The sequence below is a fragment of the Scyliorhinus torazame genome, chromosome 7 (genome assembly GCF_047496885.1).
Source record: "Scyliorhinus torazame isolate Kashiwa2021f chromosome 7, sScyTor2.1, whole genome shotgun sequence".
NCBI classification, from domain to species: Eukaryota; Metazoa; Chordata; class Chondrichthyes; order Carcharhiniformes; family Scyliorhinidae; genus Scyliorhinus; species Scyliorhinus torazame.
Window position 1 is genome coordinate 87,359,749 of NC_092713.1, and position 24,351 is coordinate 87,384,099.

Sequence of the window (24,351 nt, forward strand, 5' to 3'; positions counted from 1 at the left end):
GGATGTATAATGTTGTTTGTTTGTTTGTTTAAGTGTTGTTTGTCCGACAGGAGAATTTTTCCATCCGCTTGTTCAGCGGTACCAACTTGTCCACAGATACCACAATGGTACCAACTTGTCCACAGATACCTGGTCAACAGGCCAGACGCTCATTCAATGGAACTAACTTGTCCACAGATATCTGATCAACAGACCAGACGCTTGTTCAGCGGAACTAGCTTATCTGCAGATACCTGGTCAGCAGACCACACGCTCGTTCAGAGGAACTAGCTTTTCAGCTGGTACTGATTCGAGTACCAGACGCCCGTTCTGATTCGAGGGTAGAATCACAGCAGCAACCCCACCATGATGACTACATTTTTGCCCGTTCTTGTCGGTTGCTCAGGCAGTGGAGAAACGGCGTGAGACCCGCCCTGCCTGGGGATCCCCCCCCCCGCTGGTCAAAAACGCTCGGGTAGGGGACATACGGTATTGGTAGCCGTCCTACCCGGGGACTCCATCCAAATCTTACCCGTCGCGGCCCATACGCGCCTCATTCGACCTTTTCCTTTCAAAACAGTTTTATTTATTTAGGCAACCTTTGGGTTGCTGCCAAATGCTATTTACATCCAGGAACATTTGGATGATAAACTTAGCACTGGCCCACCATTGGGAAGTGGGCCGTGATCTCACATTTGTTTTGAAAAAAATGGGGGAGTCACATATAGTGACCAATTATCAGGGTTTAATTGGCCCCAAAAAGGACAGACACACTAACATACCGGATATTATACCAAGGTAGTTACAGGTACTATGCTTGTTTTACAGAACTCCAGAAGCTCCAGGACCGGAGAAAACAGAGAACACAAAGAAAGACAAAGAAAGAGGACAGCCATGAGGACTTCATTCACCGTGCTCAACGTTTTCTTTACGAACATTTGGTTGCGCGGGAACGCGGACCCCATTACTCCAAACCCCCCTGCCGTTAATGTTTCACTGCCTCGCAGTACCCAAAGCCCAGTCACCAGCGACACTGCATCTTCCTGGGGTGCCAGATTCATAACCTGGTACTCCCTGTCTTACGTAATTGAAACAATGTTAGCGTTGGCAATACTTTGCTGTGCAGTGCAGACCATGCGCCTCCGCAAATGGAGAAGGAGAGCGTGCCGCGCTCGAATCCCGGTATATCGGATCCGATCCCCTATATTCGGGTATGACCAGACCCCAGACCCCCGCGACCTATGAAACAATAATAATAAAACATGCACTTGCGTTTTTCTGTAAATAAAAAAATGTACAAAACCCCATTAACAGAAAATGTATGATCCTGCGCTTGACTGCCAAGCCAGGAAAGAGTATATTGAATGTTATGATTGTTGTATGTTTTAGAGAGATAGGATGATGCAATGCTTGATGAGTGTATTTAGGTAAAATTAGAGGTTCCAAGTTTTTATTTTATAGATGCATGCCCCTGCCTGACATAGCACCCTCAAGAATTGTTTAGGTAAATTTTTGTGCATAGCTAGGGTCAGAGTAGTGGCCATGTAGGAGGTGTCCCCCCGGTCAGGGAACGGAAAGGACAAAATTTAGGTGACCCTTCACACTTCGCGTTAGGATCACAAGTAGGGGTTGTAGCCATCTAAAATGGCTGATTTCCGATTTATTTGGCCAAAACCCGATATAAAATGGCTAACCGAAAAGGCTGATGGGGAAAAGCAGCCAACAGTGCACAAACGGACAGCTGCAGACAGAATAGCGCATTCGGCTCTGGGAAAGTCGGCCCAGATCGATACCTGCGACCATTAGCAGCACATCAACACAGACATCTGCAGTTTAATCGGCTATCCCCGGGAACAATTGCAACATATTAGCAATTGAATGCCGGGCCAGACCTCTCGGCGCCAGCAGTGGCCGAAACAAAGACAGGCGAACGACCACCCCCCGATCGAGGAATTGCCCCATTATTGGAGCATATCGAACCCAGTGATTGGGAACAAGTCCAATCACTTGGGACTCAGGGTCAAGGTCCGCCCCGAGAGGCGGGAAGCCCCTGGCCCCTATAAAAATGGGGGCCAAGTTCAGATCGCCCCTTCTCTCCCTTCTTCTCCTGCTCGCAACCTTCGCAAGAACATCGACCAGAAACCGTAAGTTTGACTCCAGCGATCGCTACCCGATAGAGACTCCTAGCCATCGACCCGTATCAGCCTTTCGAATCCCGCAGGCCAGACCCAATTCGATAAGCCATTTGTTTCCCTGACCTGGTGGGCCATCCCCAAAAGTTAAGTATTGGCCAGTAGTGGTAGGTAGTGATATAGAAAGTAGGATTATTGTGTAAGTATTTATTGCTGTACATAATAAATGACCGTTGATTTCAATCTTACTAAGCGGTGTGCTGTCTTATTAATCATAACTCGAGCTTGAACCACGTGGCGGTATCAGAAAGATACCTGGCGACTCGTGAGCAAAGGTGACATAATCAGAGCTAATAAAACTAAGGCTAATAAGAGCAACAATGGCTGGATATGACTATCCTCCCTTATTTTCTGAAAGGGAATCGTATGACCAATGGAGAAGTGCAGTAGTTATGTGGACTAAGGTAACTGCTTTGGGAAAGAGAAAACAAGGTATGGCATTGGCTCTTTCTCTATCATATGGCAGTAAAATCCGAAACAAAGTGCTTTCTGAGCTGGAATTGGAAGAGTTAGACTCAGAAGAAGGTCTGGAGACTTTATTACATTATATGGATAAGATTTATAAGAAAGAAGACTTGTTAAGTGCGTATGAAGCATGGTCTGATTTAGATAAGTTCCGGAAAATGGAGGCTTTCTCCATGGAACACTATATAATGGAATTTGGCAGGCTATATAAAAGGCTGCAGAAACACAACCTGGAATTTCCACAGTCTGTGTTGGCCTTTAAATTACTTGACTGTGCGAGAGTGAGCAACATGGATAGGCTCCTGGTTTTGACAGGAGTTCAGTTTACTGATAAGGATACCTTATTCAAACAGATTACAAAAGCTTTACAAAAGTTTCTGGGGAAACATTCGATTCCGATGGCTCTGATGACCCAAATAGGTCAGCCTGCAATAAGGCAGAATATGGAAGATACACTACTAACAGGATGGCGAAATCGTATGGCTACAAACAGGGCTCAACACTATAGAAGGAGACCGAGGCAAGAAAATTCTGAAGACAGAAACCCAGTTAGAACCTACAATAGGAAGATGAACCCCAGAACTGCACGGGGCATGATAAATCGATGTTTTCTATGTGACTCTCAATACCATTATGCTTTCAACTGTCCAACTCATTATGATAGAGTGTTTGAAACGACACATGACACGGAAGAGTCAGAAGAGGAAAAAGATAGTGACCAGAAAGAAGGCATTGTCCTATTGACAAGCAGTTTTACGCTGGTAATGAGGGCGTTGGTTGCAGAATCCTTCAACTGTGCTGTATTGGACAGTGGCTGCACATCTACTGTGTGTGGAATTGACTGGTTAAAATGTTACCTGGACTCTTTGAATGCTGAAAATCGTAACACGGTTAAGGAATTTGAAAGTTCCACAAGTTTCAGGTTTGGGGATGATAATACTCTGAAGTCGCTGAAAAGAGTGGTGATCCCTTGCAATATTGCCGGAGTGAATCATTTCATTAGCACGGATGTTGTATCAAGTGAGATACCTTTGCTTCTGAGCAGACCGTCAATGAAGAAAGCACACATGAAACTGGATATGGAACAGGATAAGGCAACAGTTTTTGGAAAGACGGTGGACTTACAATTTACACAGTCGGGACACTATTGTATTCCATTACTGACAATTAATATTTTAAATAGAGTGGTTAAGGATGTGTTAATGGCAGTTGAAAATGGGACTTTAGCTGATAAAAAGCTTGTGGTATTAAAACTGCATAGGCAATTTGCACATCCGTCTCCTCGGAGGCTGAAAATTTTTGAAAGGATGCAGGGGTAAGGGATGACGACTATACTAAACTGATAGAACAGGTTAGTGACCGCTGTGAAGTTTGTAGGAAGTACAGAAGGACACCAGCACGACCGTTAGTAACCCTACCTTTGGCCAGGGATTTTAACGACATTGTGGCCATGGACCTTAAGATCTGGGATAAAGCAAATAATATATTTATTTTGTATTTTGTAGATTTAGCAACCAGATTTAGTCAATCAACGATTGTACGAAGTAAAGAAAAGAGAGTAATTCTGGATCAAATCGTGGAAAAATGGATAGGGACAGGAATGGATCCACCGGCAAAATTCCTTACGGACAATGGGGGAGAGTTTGCTAATGATGAGTTTAGGGATATGTGTGAAAACATGAACATCAGAGTTATGAATACGGCTGCAGAAAGCCCATTTAGTAATGGTGCCTGTGAAAGAAATCATGCTGTCATCGATGACATGCTTTGGAAAATTTTGGCAGATCGACCAAATTGCAGGCTAAATTCAGGTTTAGCATGGGCAGTACATGCAAAGAATTCATTACAGATGGTTGGGGGCTATAGTCCTTATCAATTAGTGTTTGGTAGAAATCCTAAAATTCCATCCATTTTGGATGACCAGCCTCCAGCTTGGGAGGGGACTACAATTAGCTCTGGTTTTGCTGAACATTTAAATGCATTGCACAGCAGTAGAAACACTTTTTTGGAAGCAGATGTCTCTGAAAGAATTCGCAGAGCTTTAAGACATAACGTACGGCCATCAGATGCCGTTTTTTAGCAAGGAGGCATGGTATACTATAAGAGAGACAATTCTAATGAATGGAAAGGCCCTGAGAAGATCATAGGCATAGATGGCAAAACAATTATTTTGCAACATGGTAATCAAACTGTTAGGGTACATTCATCAAGGATAGTGGGTACAGATTACAAATCTTCAAATTTAGACAGAGCAGACAGACATGACGAGGAACCAGAGTCATCTGGTATGCATGTGTTACAGAACTATGAGGACCAATTAACTGATATAGACAGGGTTTCTGTGGAGGAACACAACACTTCTGATGAATTAGAACAGGCCATTTTTCCGAAAGGGCAACTGCCAAAAGTTGGTACAAAAGTGACATACTTGCCTGAAGGGTCTAGTCAATGGAAGGATGCAACTGTTATTAGTAGAGCAGGGAAGGCCATTGGAAAGTATAAACATTGGTTGAATGTACAGCATTCAGGGGGAAGGAGTCAAGACAATGGATTGGGAAAACAAAGTTCAAAAATGGAGGGCACAGAAACGCAGTGCCAGTTCAGATAGTACATCGGATAGTGAACAGGTCTGCAGAAAAAGGTCGAGAACTATTGAAAGGACATGCAACAGTAGAAGAGAAAGATCAAGCAGTAGCAGTACAGAACGAGGTACCAGGCGGGAGAGGGGACGTAGTTTATTAAGATCTCGGAACATGAGTAGGACTACGAATGCTAATAGGAGTAGAAGCCCACATGCACGTGAGGTTTTGGTGGCTTCAAATAAATTAGATGAAAAAGTTATCAAAGAAGCTGAACAGCAGGAATTGCATAGTTGGAGTGAATTTGGGGTATACACGGAAGTACCGGATAGGGGACAAAGAGCTCTATCCCACAGATGGATTTGCATGGAAAAGGTTCTTCCGGATGGAACTCATAAGGCAAAGGCCAGGCTTGTGGCAAGGGGATTTGAAGAAAACTTAGAAGATCAGGATTTAAGGGTAGATTCATCTACAGCAGGAAAGGTTATTTTAAAGATCTTCTTGGCTCTATTAGCCACAAAGGCATGGGAATGCAAATCTATAGATATAAAAGCTGCCTTTTTGCAAGGGCATCAGCTCCAGAAAGACATTTTTCTCCGTCCTCCTAAAGAAGCAGCTAACACAGAAGGGGTACTCTGGCAGTTGAACAAATGTGTATATGGATTAAATGATGCATCTAGAGTCTGGTATTTTTCGGTAAGGTCAGTTTTGTTAAAGTTAGGCTGTTGCCAGTTGAAAGCAGACCCTGCAATGTTTTACTGGCACTATAAAGGAAATCTTTCTGGCATTTTTATGATGCATGTCGATGATTTTTTGTGGGGTGGGACTAGTGATTTTGAAGCTATTGTAATCTCTGGTTTGAGGAAAGAATTCAGGGTTGGAAGTCCGGCTTCTGGTGCATTTAAATATATTGGACTGGACATTGGACAGACTAAGTTAGGGGCAACTTTGCGTCAGCAATCTTATTTGGAAAGCATCAGCCCAATAGCAATTAGTCGTGGCCGAGTTTCACAAAAAGACGCAATGGTTTCAAAGATAGAAAAAGAGCAACTGCGAAGTTTAATTGGGCAACTGAACTGGTTAGGTAGACAGACTAGACTGGACGTGAGTTTTGATGTCTTAGAGTTGAGTACAAAACTGAATGATCCCAAAGTGGAAGACATAATAAGAACAAATAAAGCGTTGGCCAAACTAAAAATGCAGGGGTGTGTTTTGAAGTTCCCGGTTTTAGGTGACCTGAGGCACTTGAAACTCATAGTTTATAGTGATGCGGCCTAGGCAAATTTATGTGATGGGGATTCAAGCGGAGGAGGATTTATAATTTTCCTTTTTGGGGAACAATGGTAAATGTTGCCCGCTTGTGTGGGAAACAAAGAAAATAAGGAGAGTGGTAAAGAAACACTTTGGCTGCTGAGACGTTAAGCCTTGTAGAGGCGGTGGATATGGCCTTTTATATAAGTATGATATTGACAGAAATTTTTGAATTAGGGGGTTTGGGTAATATATCTATTGACTGTCACACTGACAATAAATCCCCCGCAACAGCCAATCAGCAGCTCTGCTCTACTGCCCTCTGCTGGAGCATATGAACTCACAAATTCAGGACACTTGCGTGTTGGGGGTCCGCTCGAACTATATCAGGCAGCGCCTGCTGGAAAATGGGACCTCCGACCTGCAGGACACGGTAAAGCTAGCTACCTAACTAGAGGTGGCCTACCAGAATCTCAGTGCATTCCCCGCGGGCCTGGCGAACCCCTCCTGGACACTATCGTCATGGCCCACATCGGACCCACCTACGCGCAGGCCTGCGCCGCACGTCTGCCAACCCAGCCCGGAGAACCGCATTGCGACTTCTGCAACCAGGGCCAACACCCCCAGCAGCGCTGCCCAGCCCGCATAGCGACATGCAATGACTGCGGGAAAAAGGGGCACTACGCGAGAGCCAGAAATCGAAAACGCACCAGGCCCGACCCATGGACTCACAGCCCCACAGACCCCGCAATGTCGCTGCGTGCCTGCCCAGAACGCCCCACCCAGATGCGTCATCGGCATTGTGCGAATCGTGGGGGCCTTTATCTTGGCCGCTGGCCCCAGCACCGACCGACACGGCGACTCATGGGGGCCGATATCTTGGCCGCCGGCTCCAGCACCGACCGACACGTGCGACCGATGGGGGCAGCCATCTTGGTCGCCATCTTCGACCCCGTGCGACACATGGGGCGCCATCTTGGGATTCCTCCGACCACGCAGGCTAGCCACAGCTGGGCGTGGTGACACTCGACCAGTCGCAGCCGAAACCACTGAGGAACTCCATGATGGCCATCCGGGTCAATGGGCACGAGACCCCCGCCTCTTCGCCTCCGGGAGCACGGAGAGCTTTGTCCGCCCCGACACGGTAAGGCGCTGCTCCCTCCACACCTATCCCGTCTCACAAACTATCTCCCTGGCCTCCGGGTCTCATTCGGTCCAGATCCGGGGTACTGTATCGCCAATCTCGCGATGCAGGGCGCGGAGTATACCCGCTTCAAGCTCTATGTCCTCCCCCACCTCTGCGCCCCCTACTGCTCAGATTGGATTTTCAGTGAAATCACCGATGCCTGACCTTACATTTCGGCGGACCCTTGCCCCCCCTCACAGTATGCAGCCTCGCGACCCTCAAGGTTTCCCCCCCTTTGCTCTTTGCGAACCTCACTCCGGACTGTAAGCCCATTGCCACCAGGAGCAGGCGGTACAGCTCGCTAGACATGGGGCGGGATTCTCCGACCCCCCGCCATGTCCCGAATTCTCCGCCACCAGAGATTCGGCGGGGGCGGGAATTGCACCGTGCCGGTCAGCCCCCCCCCCCCCCCCCCCCCCCCGCCACCGGCGATTCTCCACCCCGCGATGCTGTCATGCTGTCATCCCTCTCCAGCCGGCGTGGATTAAACCACCTACCTTACCGGCGGGAGCAGGCGGCGCGGGCGGGTACGGGGCCCTGGGGGGGGGGCGCGGGGCGATCTGGCCCCGGGGGGTGTCCCCACGGTGGCCTGGCCCACGGGCGGAGGCGGAAGATACCCCCTCCCCTGCGCATGCACGGACTTGACGTCAGCAGCCACTGACGGTCCCGCGCATGCGCGGAATTCCGCCAACCAGCGAAGACCTTTCGGCCCCGGCTGGCGTGGCGCCAAAGGCCGTCCACATCAGCCAGCGGAGCGCCAACCACTCCGGCGCAGGCCTAGCCCCTCAAGGTGAAGGCTTGGCCCCTAAAGGTGCGGAGACCTCCGGGACCCCCCGCCCCGCCGGGTAGGGGAGAATCCCGCCCATGGTATTTATCAAGTCAGAGATCCAGTGACTGTTGAGTGAAGGGATCATAGAGGCCAGCAACAGCCCCTGGAGAGCGCAAGTGGTGGTCGTCCGGACCGGGGAAAAGAACCGGATGGTTATGGACTACAGCCAGACAATTAACCGGTTCATGCAACTGGATGCGTACCCCCTCCCCCGCATTGCGGAGATGGTCAACCAGATCGCGCAGTACCGTGTGTTCTCCACGGTCGATCTGAAGTCGGCCTACCACCAGCTCCCAATCCGCCCGGAAGAGCGCCACTACACTGCCTTTGAAGCAGCCGGCCGACTCTTCCACTTCCTCAGAGTTCCTTTCGGCGTCACTAATGGGGTCTCGGTCTTTCAGAGAACGATGGACCGAATGGTGGACCAGTACAGTTTGCGGGCGACATACCCATACCTGGACAACGTGACCATCTGTGGCCATGATCAGCAGGACCATGACGCCAACCTTCAGAGGTTCCTCCAGGCCGCCCACTCCCTCAATCCTACATGCAACAAAGAAAAATGTGTCTTCCACACTACCCGACTGGCCATCCTCAGCTACGTTGTGGAGAACGGAGTCTTATTGCCCAATCCCGACCGTATACGCCCGCTCACAGAACTCCCCCCTCCCTACAGCCTCAAGGCCCTAAATCAATGCCTAGTGGGTCCCCAACGATGCGGACAAAGCACGCCCACTTATTCAAACCACCAGTTTCCCCCTGACGGATGAGGCCCGCTCGGCCTTCAGCCGCATCAAGGCCGACATCACCAAGGCTGCAATGCACGCGGTGGACGAGTCCATCCCCTTTCAGGTAGAGAGCGATGCGTCAGACATCCCTCAACCAGGCGGGCAGGCCAGTAGCATTCTTCTCTAGGACCCTCTACGCTTCCGAAATGCGACACTCATCGGTCGAGAAGGAAGCACAAGCCATCGTGGAAGCCGTGCGGCACTGGAGGCACTACCTAGCCGGTAGGAGGTTCACCCTCGTCACCAACCAGCGGTCGATCACCTTCATGTTCGACAACGCACAATGGAGCAAAATAAAAAATGACAAAATCTTGCGGTGGAGGATCGAACTCTCCACCTACCATTACGATATCAAGTATCGTCCCAGGAAGCTCAACGAGCCCCCAGATGCCTTGTCCCGCGGCACATGCGCCAGCGTGCAAGATGACCAACTTTGGGCTATCCACAATGACCTCTGTCACCCGGGGGTCACCCGGCTTGCCCACTTCATTAAGGCCCGCAATCTGCCCTTCTCCACCGAGGAGGTCAAGGCAATGACAAGAGACTGCCAGGTCTGCGCGGAGTACAAACCACACTTCTACTGGCCAGACAAGGCCCGCCTGGTGAAAGCCTCCCGGCCCTTTGAACGCCTAAGTATCGATTTCAAAGGGCCCCTCCCCTCCACCAACCGTAATATATATTTTCTCACCGTCATCGATGAGTTCTCCCGCTTCCCCTTCACTGTCCCCTGCCCCGACATGACCTCGGCCACTGTAATAAAGGCACTGCACAGCATCTTCACACTGTTCGGTTTCCCTGCCTACATCCACAGCCACCGGAGTACATCATTCATGAGCGATGAGCTACGCCAGTACCTGCTCAGCAAAGGCATCGCCTCGAGCAGGACTAGGAGCTATAACCTGCAGGGAAACGGGCAGGTGGAGAGGGAGAAGGCGACGGTAAGGAAGACCGTCCTTCTGACCCTCAGGTCTAGAAGTCTCCCAATCCCCCTCTGGCAGGAGGTTCTCCCCGACGCCCTCCACTCCATTAGATCACTCCTGTGCGCACAGCCACGTACGAGACCCCTCACAATTGTTTATTTATCTTCCCCAGGAAGTCCTACTCCGGGGTCTCGCTTCCATCTTGGCTGACAACTCCGGGACCGGTCCTTCTCCGGAGGCACATGAGGAGCCATAAGACCGACCCCCTGGTCGAGAGGGTCCAGCTGCTCCACACCAACCCCCAGTACGCCTACATCGTGCACCAGGACGGACGGCAAGGTACAGTCTCCCTACGAGACCTGGCACCAGCTGGTTCCCCTGCCAACACCCCCCCCCCCCCCGCTGCCCGCCCCCACCCCCAGCGCCCCATACGCCTTCCTGGGTCTCCTGCACTGTCCTGCGCAGCCACCCACCACCCCTCTGCCTACACCCCAACCGTCTCCGACATGCCGGACCGAGGCTCAAGCTCCAGCAACGACGCCCCCGGAGTCACCATCTGCATCAACCGTGCCCGCCACACCGCCAGAGCTGAGGAAGTCGAAGAGAACGATCCGGCGTCCAGAGTGACTGAATATGTAATGACCCCACGTCACCCCGCTGGACTTGATTTTTTTAACAGGGGGTGAATGTGGTGAATGTATTCACCATAAAGCATGACACTGTAACCATTGCATCCATCCAATGTAACCTATGACCTGGAAGTAGTGATACGAGCTGCTTCCAGGTACTGTACTGTAACCCCGGTGGGCTCCACCTCTGGCTCCGCCCTCACCGGGGCATATATAACCCGGCCACCTGCGGATGGCACTCATCTGCACAACCGACTCTCGCTAGGCAAGTTCACGTCTAATAAAGCCTTATGTTCACTCGTTCTCTCGGCCTCTTGGTGAATTGAAGGTATGTCAGGGTCGTTTTGCGGGATTGAAGGAGCTGGGAGCGAAGTATGAGCTGGAGCAGGGGGAAATATTTAGATACATGCAGGTTCGAGACATTGCCAGAAAGGACATACAGAACTTCCCAGTAGAGCCGGCTTCCACATTGCTGGAGGAGGTGCTGACGACAGGGGGACTGGAGAAGGGAATAGTATTGGCGGTTTACAGGGCTATTTTGGAGGAGACGAAGGCACCGCTAGAAGGGATCAAGGCAAAGTGGGAGGGAGAGTTGGGAGATGGTATGGAGGAGGTGGTCTGGTGTGAGGTGCTGCGGAGGGTGAACGCCTCCACTTCGTATGCGAGGTTGGGGTTGATACAGCTGAAGGTGGTGTATCGAGCGCACCTTACAAAGACGAGGATAAGCCGGCTCTTTGAGGGGGTAGAAGATGTGTGTGAACGTTGCGGGGGGGGGGGGGGGGGGGGGGCCGCAAACCACGATCATATGCTTTGGTCCTGTCCATAGCTGGAGGATTACTGGAAGGAGGCGTTTAGGGTTAACTCTAAAGTGGTGCACGTGAAACTGGACCCGGGCCCTCGGGAGGCCATATCCGGGGTGTCAGACCAGCCGGGATTGGAAGTGGGTGCGGAGGCAGATGTTGTAGCCTTCGCCTTGTTGATCGCCCAAAGGTGGATCCTGGTGGGATGGAGAGCAATCTCTCCACCCTGTGCCCTGGCGTGGCGGGGGGACCTGCTGGAATTCTTAACGCTTGAAAAAGTCAAATTTGAACTGAGGGGAAGGATGGAGGGGTTCTACAGTTCATGGGGGTTATTCATTATGCACTTTCAAGAATTGCATCACATCGAACATTAGTGGGTTGGGGCTGGGAGGGTTGGGGGAGGGGGACTGTATGTGTTAATGGCGACTATGGGTGATTCCTGATTCCTCTTTGTCATTGTTTATGTTAACATGCGGGCTATTGTTTGGGGTTTGGTGGGAGGATGGGATCGTTGTTATTGATATGGGGATTGACATTACATTCTTTACTGATTATTGTTTACTGGTGGGTGTAAATTTGGGAGAAAATGTGAAAAAGGAGGAGAATAAAATTTTTTAAATGTATATATATCTGTAAAGCATTGGGAGAGGGTGTTAGACTGACAAACAGCGGTGGCTCCACCCCGGGACCCTCGATTCCCCATTGATTCCCCCCTCCCCCATTGAGCTCCTCCCCCATGCCCAGAACGCCTTGTCCACGCACATTCGGCTGCAGAGAGCCCCCATACTGGACCCCAGATCCTATACCCTGGACACCCGCTCATAACGTCACCTGGACCTGGTGCTGGCCCTCTCCCTGTGGCACTCATCCACCTTTCGGCCGTGGACATGTCCCCGGAGCTGTTTCCCATGCCGTCCGTGTTCGGATGTTAGCTGCTGCATGTTGCATCCCGCAGTGTTCAGGCACAGTGTCCAGGCATCATGGTGTGATTGGGATGCCAGGCAATCACTCCCACATGTTACATGTCATGCCCACCACGGGAATCCAGTTGGGATGTGTGAAGTGCTCACATAACCATGATTGCCAATTCCCTATTAGTAATAGCCTTCAGCCGCACAGCCAGAGGCCTCGGCAGTCAGTGGGGTTTATGGGTGGTCGGTGGGACAGGTGGCCAGGGACAAGGGTTGCACCCGGCAATGTGTACATACGATCCATGGGTTGACATGGTGGTGCTGTGAGTGGTTGCCCTCCGCTTGCCCCCCCCCCCCCCAGCACCACCACCCCACCCTCCCATGGTGGCACACTCCTGCGGAGAGTTCCCCCCTCCCCAGCTGAGCAATCCCCCGCCAAGCATTGGGGTGGCAAGCCCAGTGCCCCCGGGCTCTTTGCCTGTGATTAAAGATGGCTACTCACCTCCTCAGCTCCCCACAGAAGCCCTGCTGCCAGGTTCATGTTTTTATAAAGGAGTACTAATCTTGCTGGGGAGGCCGATGATTGAAGGGAGGCTGTTGGATAAGGGTGGCTCCTGTTAATTGTATGGGAATGGAGCTTAGGTGGTGATAATTGGTTTCTTGCCATGCCAAGGCGGTATCCCGATTTCGCCAATGGGGGCCATCCGGTTGCATCCCAAACTGTTTGACACCTGGCATGGTTCTTGTTTTCTCCCTCTCCCACTACTCATCGGCCCCATTTCGCTCGAACGAGAGCATAACTAGGCCATAGAATCGCGCCCTCAATCATGGATCCGCCGAATCCCGCAATGTTTCTCATTGGAATCGATTGTGTTTCACGTGGCGCCGGTGCTAGCCCGTCCACGGTCGCTGAATCAGTCCAGGTGTGATGCCACTTTTGCTGTCGTGAAAGTCCAGGAATCCTGCCCCAGGATCAACACTTAGGGCTGGATGCTCCGATTCTGAGGCTATGTCCGGAGCATGTGTCCAGTCTTACGACAAAAAAGTCTGCGGCGCACACGCAACGATGCTCCGCCTGATGGAGGGCTAGCAGCCACACCAGGTAAAACCCCTGGCATTCCCGACAGAAACGGCTGGAGAATTGCCAGGTCTGTGACCGGGCATGCGCATGGTGGCGACCTGCAGCGATCACGCCGTACAAAATGGCTCCGACCGTGCGCGGACCCGGCCTGCAAATAGTGCCCCCCTAATCCCTCTCGTCACCCCTGGACCACACCCCACCAGTCCCTCCAGCACCCACCGAACACCCCCGGCCAGCGGACACAGTCCGCAGCCGCCACGCGAGGTTGACAAAATCTCAGACCAGAAGTGATCCACGCCGTCGGGAAGTCGGCCCATCGGTGGCGGAGCTTTGGGGGAGGGCCTTTAGGTGACGTCCTGAGGCCATCCCACGACGTGCGGCGTATTCACCGATGATGCTGTTTTGGAGGGGTGGAGACCCTGATTTCAGCGTCAAAAGGGATTCTCCACCCAATCGCCGAATGTGATTTCAGTGTCGGCAATCAGAGAATCCCGCCCTATGCCTCAGCAGCAGAGAATCCCACTGATGAACTTTGCACCTCTCCGATTATGTGCTTGGTCAAGGAAGGAATAGCTGCTCAAATCATGGATAATTCAATTGCAAGCAACCATTTGCAACGTCACTACAAATGTCACAGTTCTTTCGTGTTGCAAGCATCAGTGACCCTACCATATTTAGACACAAAGTTTCCGTAAGTCTTGCATGAATACAAAAATTTACTTGTGATACGACCAGTATAAGTTGGCATCAATATAATCAAAGGCAACCTAAACTTAGCTCTGTCTAAACAACGATGGCCTGGATTTTCCAGTCAGTGGCAAACAAATAGTGACAGCCATTTATTATCCTTACATTTGTCATAGTCTTCCCATCTTCCCACGGGATTTTGCACTGGAATTTGATTTATTAAGGGAGGCAAAACAGCAGGTCATTCTGTACAGAGGATCAAGAATCTGTGTGAATATTACAAGAAACAGTCAGATTAAAGAAATGTTGGCTCTGAAATCTGCGATGTGAGGCGGCCATCAGAAGACTTACAGCTTAAAATGAGCAGCAGGCTGTAATGGAAGGTATGTAGCAGGTGCTTCGACTTGGAGATTCCTTCACTCCAAATTTTTAAAAATCTTACATTAAAAAATGGTTGTTGCAGCCAGGAATGTTGGAGGAGAATCTCTCTAGAGGGCAGCCTGTGGCTCTTTCTCTTCCCAGGCTGCAAGGGCCTCCAGGAGCCCTGACTCCCAAGCTTGCCGCCAGGAAACCAGCTCTGGGCACCTGAACAGACCCCTCCTGCCTCCTGTGGGAAACTGGAGGCTGACTCGATATACATTTTTCTCTTCCCCCTCATCATTACTTCTGCAACAGAATCATAATTGATCATCCATTGTGTGGTAAACACCACTGGTAACACACTACGTGTATTACGGTACTGCCACTGTCCGACAGGTAACGCAGTAAATCCAAGAATGCTGGCTCCTCCCAGCAGGCGGCGTATAAAAGTGAATGCTCTCCTGCGCTGCTTCCATTCCGGTTTCAGCTGCAGTAGGCTCAACATCTTGTGCAATAAAGCCTCAATCGTTTCACCATTTAAGTCTCATGGTCATTGATGGTACATCAATGTATTGCAATGTGTACTTTCTCAATGTCATTGATGAGTACTCCCATTTCCCATTCACCATCCCATGCCCCGACATGACTTTGGCCATGGTCATCAAGGCCCTGCATAGCATCTTCACCCTATTCAGTTTCCCCACCTACATCAGTAGTGATCGGGATCTTCTTTCATGAGCGATGAGCTGTGGTCAGTTCCTGCTCAGCAAGGGCATCTCCTCGAGCAGGACGCCCAGCTACAACCCCCGGGGAAACGGACAGGTGGAGAGGGAGAACGTGACGGTCTGGAAGGTTGTCCTACTGGCCCTCCGGTCTAGGAATCTCTCGGTCTCCCACTGGCAGGATGCGCTCCATTCCATCTGGTCGCTCCTGTGCACTGCTACTAATGAGACCCCTCACGAACGTGTGTTTGCCTTCCCTAGGAAGTCCACCTCCGGGGTCTCGCTCCCAACCTGGCTGACAGTTCCTGGGCCCGTTCTCCTCCGGAAGCATGCGAGGAGTCATAAATCGGATCACCTGGTCGAGAAAGTTCTCCTCCTCCATGCCAACCCACAGTATGCCTATGTGGCACACCCTGACGGGCGACAGGACACAGTTTCCCTCCGGGACCTGGCACTCGCTGGATCCCCACCCACAACCGTCACCGCCCCTGACCTGGTACCGTCCCCTCCCCCTCCGGTTGCCTCCCTTGCCCCTGCGCCACCCACCCTCCACCAGCGTACCTCACCACAGTCCCCACCCCAGCAGCATCTGTCCCCCCACTGGATCCACTACTGGGTGATGAAGGAGAGGACAACATGCTCCCGGAGTCGCAGGTGACCACATCGGCGCCCACACCACCACCAGGACTGAGGCGATCGCGGCGGAGGGTCAAAGCCCCTGACAGACCCAACCTGTAATGTTGTTTTTCACCCCCGCTGGACTTTTTTTAGACAGGGGGTGAATGTGGTAAACACCACTGGTAACACACCACGCATATTACGGTACTGCCACTACTACAGGTAACACAGTAAATCCCAGCCTGCTGGCTCCTCCCAGCAGGCGCTGTATAAAAGTGTATGCTCTCCTGCGCTGCTTCCATTCTGGTTCCAGCTGCAGGAGGCTCAACATCTTGTGCAATAAAGCCTCAATAGTTTCACCATTTTCGTCTCGTGGTCATTGATGGTACATCACATTATGCATTGATTTATCACCATTCCAAGCAAACAGAACCTAGTAGTTGACATTTCCACTACTGGTAAAACATTGGTAAAACTCTCAGAAAATACCTGTGATCTTTTACCATGTTTCCGATAATTCAATAAACAGAGCAAAGCATGAAAGTGCTGACTACTTAACAGGTACAATGCTCCTGATCATTTTTGGTGCCATGGCTGTATTCATTCTGTTTGGAGGTAACTATTTGCTGATCAAAAACAAATAAATTGCTACCCAAATCAATGTAAACTTTTTTTTAACTTCAAGAATCACAAAATAGGGAAATCTTTGCTTTCACGTCAGAGCTCGGTTCAAATCCAGTCCAGAGTTAATATGGTAAAAGTGTTTTGTGTCTGCTGGCTCTAATAGCCCAATGTAAAATGTGATTGCGTGGTCTTAACCCAGTTCCTATTGGCTATGGTAAAGCTACCCAATATTTGTAATATCACCCTGACATTTTCAAAAGACTGATTTCAGGATGGGAATAAATGCTAATCTGGTGTGGCAGGTGGTGCTGTATTGATCATAGAATCCCTACAGTGCAGAAGGAGGCCATTTGGTCAATCGAGTCTGGACTGACCATCTCAAAGAGCACCCTACCTAGGCCCTTCAGGGTAATTTAGCATGGCCAATCCACCTAACCTGCACATCTTTGGACTGTGGGAGGAAACCGGAGCACCCGGAGGAAACCTGCGCAGACACTGGGAGAAAGTATAAGCTCCACACAGGCAGCCACCAAGGCCGGAATTGAACCCTGGTCCTTGGCGCTGTGAGGCAGTAGTGCTAACCACTCTGCCACCGTGCCCCCCCCTATGTTTAATGGATTTTTAATGGACATTTTAGTTTAGTTTGCAAAATAAGTACCTTAAAAATTAAAAGTTTTCACAAGCAAAATAAGTAAATGTTGCATCGCAATGATGTGCTGGTAAATTATTTGCATTGCCTTACCGATACAGTTGGCCAGTAATCAAGCAACATGTTTGTGTCAGTGCTCTTTGATTCTGGAATAAAAACAAAGTCTGGGATTCGCTGTTTGGGAGAATATGTTCTCCTGCCGGAGTGCAAATCAGGAAGCAATTCCCAGTCCTTAGATATCCAAATGCAGGACTTCCGGTGACGGCGGGCGGGAGGCAGCCGCGCGTTGGAGGGCTCCCGTTCGGGAACGGCATTGTCGGGGGTTAACGCCCGGTCCTAGGGCCAGCGAAGACAGTAAAAGTTGGGAGACAGCACAGAGGAGGAGAAGAATGTCGAAGACCAGCAAAAAAACGGCCGTGAAAAAAGCGGCTGAAAGTCCGTTGGGGAGTGGAAAGGTCACCGCGGGGTCAGTGAAGAAAATGGAGGCTGGAGCACCAGGGGAGGCCGCAGTGCTTACGGTTGAAGGAATAACTAAGGTTATGGCTGCGGAATTCGAAAAGCAATTTGCGCAGTTTGCGAAATGCATGGAGACGGTGAGGAAGGAGATGAGGGGGGTTTTGAGTGCGCTGGTGGAGGAGGCGATTTCCCCGGTGATGACAGCGGTAGCGAGCGCAGTGGCGGAGGTGCGAGAGCAAGGGGAGGCGCTGAAGGAAGTGGAGGCGACGTTATTGCAGCACGGTGATCAATTTGCCTCGATGGGGAAGGAGATGCGGAAGGTGATGGACATTAACAAGGATCTGCGAGGAAAAACGGAAGACCTGGAAAACAGATCCAGGCAACAGAATTTGAGGATTGTGGGGCTGCCTGAAGGAGTTGAAGGACCGAAGCCGACTGAGTATTTTGCCGCGATGCTGGCAAAACTATTGGGGGAGGCGGAGGATCCATCCCGATATGAACTGGATCGGGCTCAACGGTCGTGGAGGCCTGTACCAAAGGCAAGTGAGCCGCCAAGGGCAGTGACTCTATGCTTCCATAGGTACAGGGTGAAGGAGAAGTTCCTGAGCTGGGCCAAGGAGAAGCAGGTGGTGCAGTGGGCTGGAGCTGGTATACGTGTATACCAGGATTTTACGGTGGAGCTGGCGAGGAGGCGGGCTGCCTTCAACCGGGTGAAGAGGGCACTGTACATTAGCAAGGTGCAGTGCGGCATTGTATATTCAGCGAAGCTGAGGGTGACTTACAAGCTCAGGGACTTTTATTTTGGAACGGCGGAAGAAGTGGAGGAGTTTGCGAAGGCAGAAGGACTGTGGCAGAACTGAGAAATTGAGAAATGGCCATGTGCTGATGTAACCTCATGACTGTATTTTCTTCTTTTTTGTTTCACTGCGCGCGGGTGTAGGGGCTAAAGGAGCCAATGTTGTATATATTTGGACAAGGGAAGTGATGGGACTTTAACTCGAAATGAGGGCTCTTTGGGGCGTAGGTGGATATGCGGGGTTTGTGTGCTAAAAGGGGATCTCTGGGATTTCCTAGGGCCGGGCAAAGGGGAAAGGGACCTGGGCAGGGGCCTCCACGCTGGCCGGTTTAAGCCGGCCAGTGAACGGGAGTGAGGTGGGGGGAGGGGCTGCGGCCATCGGAGCCTGGCAGAACAGGGTCTGAGTGGTCTAGCTGGGGTGGAAAGTTGGGGGGAAGGAACCGAGGTTGGGAGGAGGAGTTTTACAAGAGGCAGTGGACGGGAGGAGCTGGAGACTTGGGGGGGGGGGGGGGGGGGGGGGGTGGTACAACTCTTGGATATCATGTACGGTACTCTTTCAGAGGCTGGATGGCGTTGAGTGTAGGGGGGAGCGGGGGAGTGGATTCTATAGGTAAATGGTGACCATGGGCGGTCCCGGACTCCTTTTTCTTTTTCTCTTTTGTTTTTTGTTTCCACCGTGGGAGGGCTTGGTTTATTGGATGCATATATTGACAGGTGGGCCGTTGTTTGGGGTGGTGGGAGGATGGGATCATTGGTATTGCTAAGGGGATTGATTTTGTATTTGTTACCATTTACTGTTTGTGGGTGGGGTGTAAATTTTTGAAGGAAAATGTGAAAATGTAGAATAAAAAAATATTTAAAAAAAAAAAGATATGCAAAAGCATGCATGGTGAGGATTGCGAGGGATTCCATAGGGAATTCCGTTATTGGGCCTCCATTTTGAGCAGGCGGTCCGATAGCAAGGTCTTGTGGCTGGGACTCCTCCCTCCCGCAAAACAATACAGCACTCCCCGCCCACACACAATGCAATTTAGCCCACCCCCGTGATTTTCTGAGTCAGACGCCCCCTAATGGTATGGGGGTGACCAAAACTCCCCCCTCCCCACCAGAGACCCCTAATTAAAGAGACCCGCACCTGAGTCCCTGTAATTAAAGTGACCCCACCAGAGACCCATTAATTAAAGAGATTTCCACTCTAATTAATTAGGGGTCTCTAACCAGAGACCCCTAATTAAAGAGACCCCCATCAGAGACTCCGCAGAAGAGAGATCCCTATCTGGAAGCCCCCCCCAGCAGAGGAATCCCTATCTGGAAGCTAGACAGCAGTCCAGACCGTGGCAGTGAAAAAAAAGAAATCACTGCTTTAAAACTCTGGGCAATACACCTGCTGTTTCAGACAGAGGAAGGAGCACCTGTTAATTCCTGGAAAGAAAAAAACAGCTTGGTTTAAACCTCCACAGATTTTTGAACTGTAAGCCTTTCATTCATTTCTCCGTGAAATTGATTTTACTGGATGGATTTTACTAACTGCAATATTTATAAACATCAAGCTACAATTGATACTCCTGGACCACATCAAAGAGAGTTAAGTGCTTTCTGTTAATTTCACAATTAACTACTTCAAAGTCACTCAAGCATGAAGGGGGATGAATGAAATAATGCAGATAGTTGGGTTTGTCTAAAAGCTGTCAATCACAGCCTCGTAAAATCAATATCAAAGAGAAATGAATGAAAAGCTTGCAAATCAAAAATCTGCGGAGGTTTAAACCCACGGACTGGTTTTCTCTTTCCAGAAATTGACAGGTGCTGCTTCCTCTGTCTGAGCCAGCAGGTGTATTGTCCAGGTGAGTTTTAAAGCAGTGTTTGTTTTCACTGTCTTTTTCTGGACTGATCTCTAGTTTCCAGACAGAAGTCTCCTTCTGGAGGGCTTCCCAGCAGGGGTCTTTCTTCTGGAGGTTTTCACCCAGGAGTCTCTGCTGGGGGCTGCTAGGCAGGGTCCCTCTTTTGGAGGTTTCCAGACAGGGGTCTCTCTTCTGAGGGGTCTCTGGTGGGGGTCTTGCTAATTCATATGGAATCATATAATTTACAGTGCAGAAGGGGGCCATTCGGCCCATTGAGTCTGCACCGGCTCTTGGAAAGAGCACCCTACCCAAGCCCACACCACCACACTATCCCCAGTAACCCCACCTGACACTAAGGGCAATTTTGGACACTAAGGGCAATTTAGCATGGCCAATCCACCTAACCTGCACATCTTTGGGCTGTGGGAGGAAACCGGAGCACCCGGAGGAAACCCACGCACACACGGGGAGGATGTGCAGACTCCGCACAGACAGTGACCCAAGCCGTGAATCGAACCTGGGACCCTGGAGCTGTGAAGCAATTGTGCTAACCACTATGCTACCGTGCTGCCCTTTTTTAGCCCCTAATTAAGGGGTCTCTGGTGTTGGGGAGCTGGGGGGGAGGTCTGTGGAGGGTGGGGTGGGCAGGTCTTGCATTGAGGGTAGGAGGGTTGCCCTCCAATAGATTTTGGGGGTAACTCCCTTAAAGAGTTACCCGCTTGGCCCACCGCATCAGGGCCATGCTTGTCAAGACTTGCACCAGAGGACTGGAGAATCACGAGTGCCTGGAGAGTATGGTGCCTGGCCTGTTAATAGGATGCAAATTTGTCTTCATCCTGCTGGTGTGGGGGGGCAAACCTCAATCCTGACGCCAGAGGGGGATCGGAGCATCGGAACGGTGCTGATCCCATTTTCTGCCCGATGCTGGATTCTCCGCTGCCTCCGCTAGTAGTGGAGTTCCGGAGGAGAATCCAGCCCAAAATATGCTGAAAAATCTCAACAGATCCGACAGCACCTATGAAGAGAAACAGAGTAAACGGCAGGAGAGGGGCAGGATTCTCTGGTGCCACCAGCAGCGCGCCCCCCGACCGCAGGTTTCCCGGCAGTGTGGGGTGGTTTCAATGGGAATTCCCATTGATAGCAGTGGGAGCAGAGAATCCCACTGCCAGCGAATGGTGCACTGCCTCCCGGTGCTGAGAAATACATAGCTTGGAGGCCAGAGAATCCTGCCCAACATTTCAGATCGTGTTACCTTTCATCAGAACAGTTCTAATAAACATCACTCTACCCGAAACGTTAACTCTGCTTTTCTCCACAGATGCTGCCCTGCATGCTTAGTTTCTCCAGTACTTTAAAAAATGTTATTTCAGATTTCCAGCATCCACAGTAATTTGCTTTTGTATTAGTGTAAGATCCAGAGTTGAATTTGACTGATTCCTTTAATTTAACCAGACAGGACAGTGATCTACTGATTGGATATTGTATATTTTTCAGCTTACAGTTGCTCCAAAAAACCTGCCGACAACCTTGGTTAGTGCTGATGTTGCAGCAAATTACCTTACAAAGATCTATCCCCTCACTTTTGGGCAGAAGCCAAATCTAAGGTATGATTTGTCATGTGAACTAATATGTATTTGCATCACAGAAACAAATCAGAGAATATTGAAGCTGATATGTCGAAAGAGCCCCATTACTATCACCCAAGATGTCTCCACTTTGTTCCCAGACTTACAGACTTGTGTTGGGGTGCAGTTCCACCAGTGTCATCAGTCCTTGCTCAAGCGGGAATTCTTGTATAGAGGACCAGTCGAGTATTTAAGCTTGGAGAATGTCAGAGCTGAGCTCAATCTTATTCACTTTAGTATATCTTTTGGCACAGGTCAGGTGATCTGGAGATTTGTGTGACCTTTACATTAATCCTCTTAACTCTTCAGTCAATTCACTCCCCAACCACCTCCCCCAATCTCCCAGGGGATTTGCAGGTACAACTTCAATATATGATTAACAAAACACTTGCCTCTTTTATTGTATCCAAGATACAAACACTTTTAAGATGCCAGGCCATGGGCAGCACGGTGGCACACTGCCTCAAAGCACTGAGGACCCGGGTTCAAAGAACAAAGAACAAAGAAATGTACAGCACAGGAACAGGCCATTCGGCCCTCCAAGCCCGTGCCGACCATGCTGCCCGACTAAACTACAATCTTCTACACTTCCTGGGTCCGTATCCTTCTATTCCCATCCTATTCATATATTTGTCAAGATGCCCCTTAAATGTCCCTATCGTCCCTGCTTCCACTACCTCCTCCGGTAGCGAGCTCCAGGCACCCACTACCCTCTGCGTAAAAAACTTGCCTCGTACATCTACTCTAAACATTGCCCCTCTCACCTTAAACCTATGCCCCCTAGTAATTGACCCCTCTACCCTGGGGAAAAGCCTCTGACTATCCACTCTGTCTATGCCCCTCATAATTTTGTCTACCTCTATCAGGTCTCCCCTCAACCTCCTTCGTTCCAGTGAGAACAAACCGAGTTTATTCAATCGCTCCTCATAGCTAATGCCCTCCATACCAGGCAACATTCTGGTAAATCTCTTCTGCACCCTCTCTAAAGCCTCCACATCCTTCTGGTAGTGTGGCGACCAGAATTGAACACTATACTCCAAGTGTGGCCTAACTAAGGTTCTATACAGCTGCAACATGACTTGCCAATTCTTATACTCAATGCCCCGGCCAATGAAGGCAAGCATGCCGTATGCCTTCTTGACTACCTTCTCCACCTGTGTTGCCCCTTTCAATGACCTGTGGACCTGTACTCCTAGATCTCTTTGACTTTCAATACTCTTGAGGGTTCTACCATTCACTGTATATTCCCTACCTGCATTAGACATTCCAAAATGCATTACCTCACATTTGTCCGGATTAAACTCCATCTGCCATCTCTCCGCCCAAGTCTCCAGACAATCTAAATCCTGCTGTATCCTCCGACAGTCCTCATCGCTATCCGCAATTCCACCAACTTTTGTGTCGTCTGCAAACTTACTAATCAGACCAGTTACATTTTCCTCCAAATCATTTATATATACTACAAAGAGCAAAGGTCCCAGCACTGATCCCTGTGGAACACCACTGGTCACAGCCCTCCAATTAGAAAAGCATCCCTCCATTGCTACTCTCTGCCTTCTATGGCCTAGCCAGTTCTGTATCCACCTTGCCAGCTCACCCCTGATCCCGTGTGACTTCACCTTTTGTACTAGTCTACCATGAGGGACCTTGTCAAAGGCCTTACTGAAGTCCATATAGACAACATCTACTGCCCTACCTGCATCAATCATCTTAGTGACCTCCTCGAAAAACTCTATCAAGTTAGTGAGACACGACCTCCCCTTCACAAAACCGTGCTGCCTCTCACTAATACCTCTATATCCAGGGTTCGATCCCGGCCCTGGGTCACTGTCCGTGTGGAGTTTGCACATTCTCCCCGTGTCTGCGTGGGTCTCACCCCCACAACCCAAAGATGCGCTGGGTAGGTGGATTGTCCACGCTAAATTGCCCCTTAATTGGAAAAAAAATGAATTGGGTATTTGAAATTTATATTTTAAAAAAATGCCAGGTCATTCATAAATACCATTAACTTTATCAATTTTGGGCATTATTTTAACATTTCCAAAAAGAGAGACGTGTTGCTGAATCTTTTTGTCTTTTATTAATCAGGATAAACAAAATAATGTCAAATTTCAAATGACCACAACAATGTTATACTACAAGAGAAAAGGGTGCAGATTGGTTGGCAAGTTGACTCTGATTGGCTGAAGTGTTGCCATGGCAAAAGCAACTGAGAAATCTTCGCTTCCCAAGCATTTGGGTAATTCAAAAAAGGTGCAAGGCTGAGACAGATTCCTTGGGTGAGATTTGCAGCAGTTTGCTTGCTCAGCCTGTTGTTCAAATTATTGAAATAATTTTTGAGATGAATGCCAGACAAAAAGCTT

At 50.0% G+C, this 24,351-nt stretch overlaps 1 protein-coding gene across 2 annotated transcripts in view; it reads left to right on the plus strand.

Moving 5' to 3' along the window:
- The window catches only part of podn (podocan), a 94,606-nt gene that overhangs the window by 41,924 nt on the left and 28,331 nt on the right, over nt 1-24,351 (plus strand). For both annotated transcript variants that reach the window (XM_072511019.1, XM_072511018.1), the window contains one exon: nt 21,858-21,967. In XM_072511019.1, the coding sequence (XP_072367120.1) occupies nt 21,858-21,967 (110 nt within the window). The remainder of the gene's footprint in view (nt 1-21,857; nt 21,968-24,351) is intronic.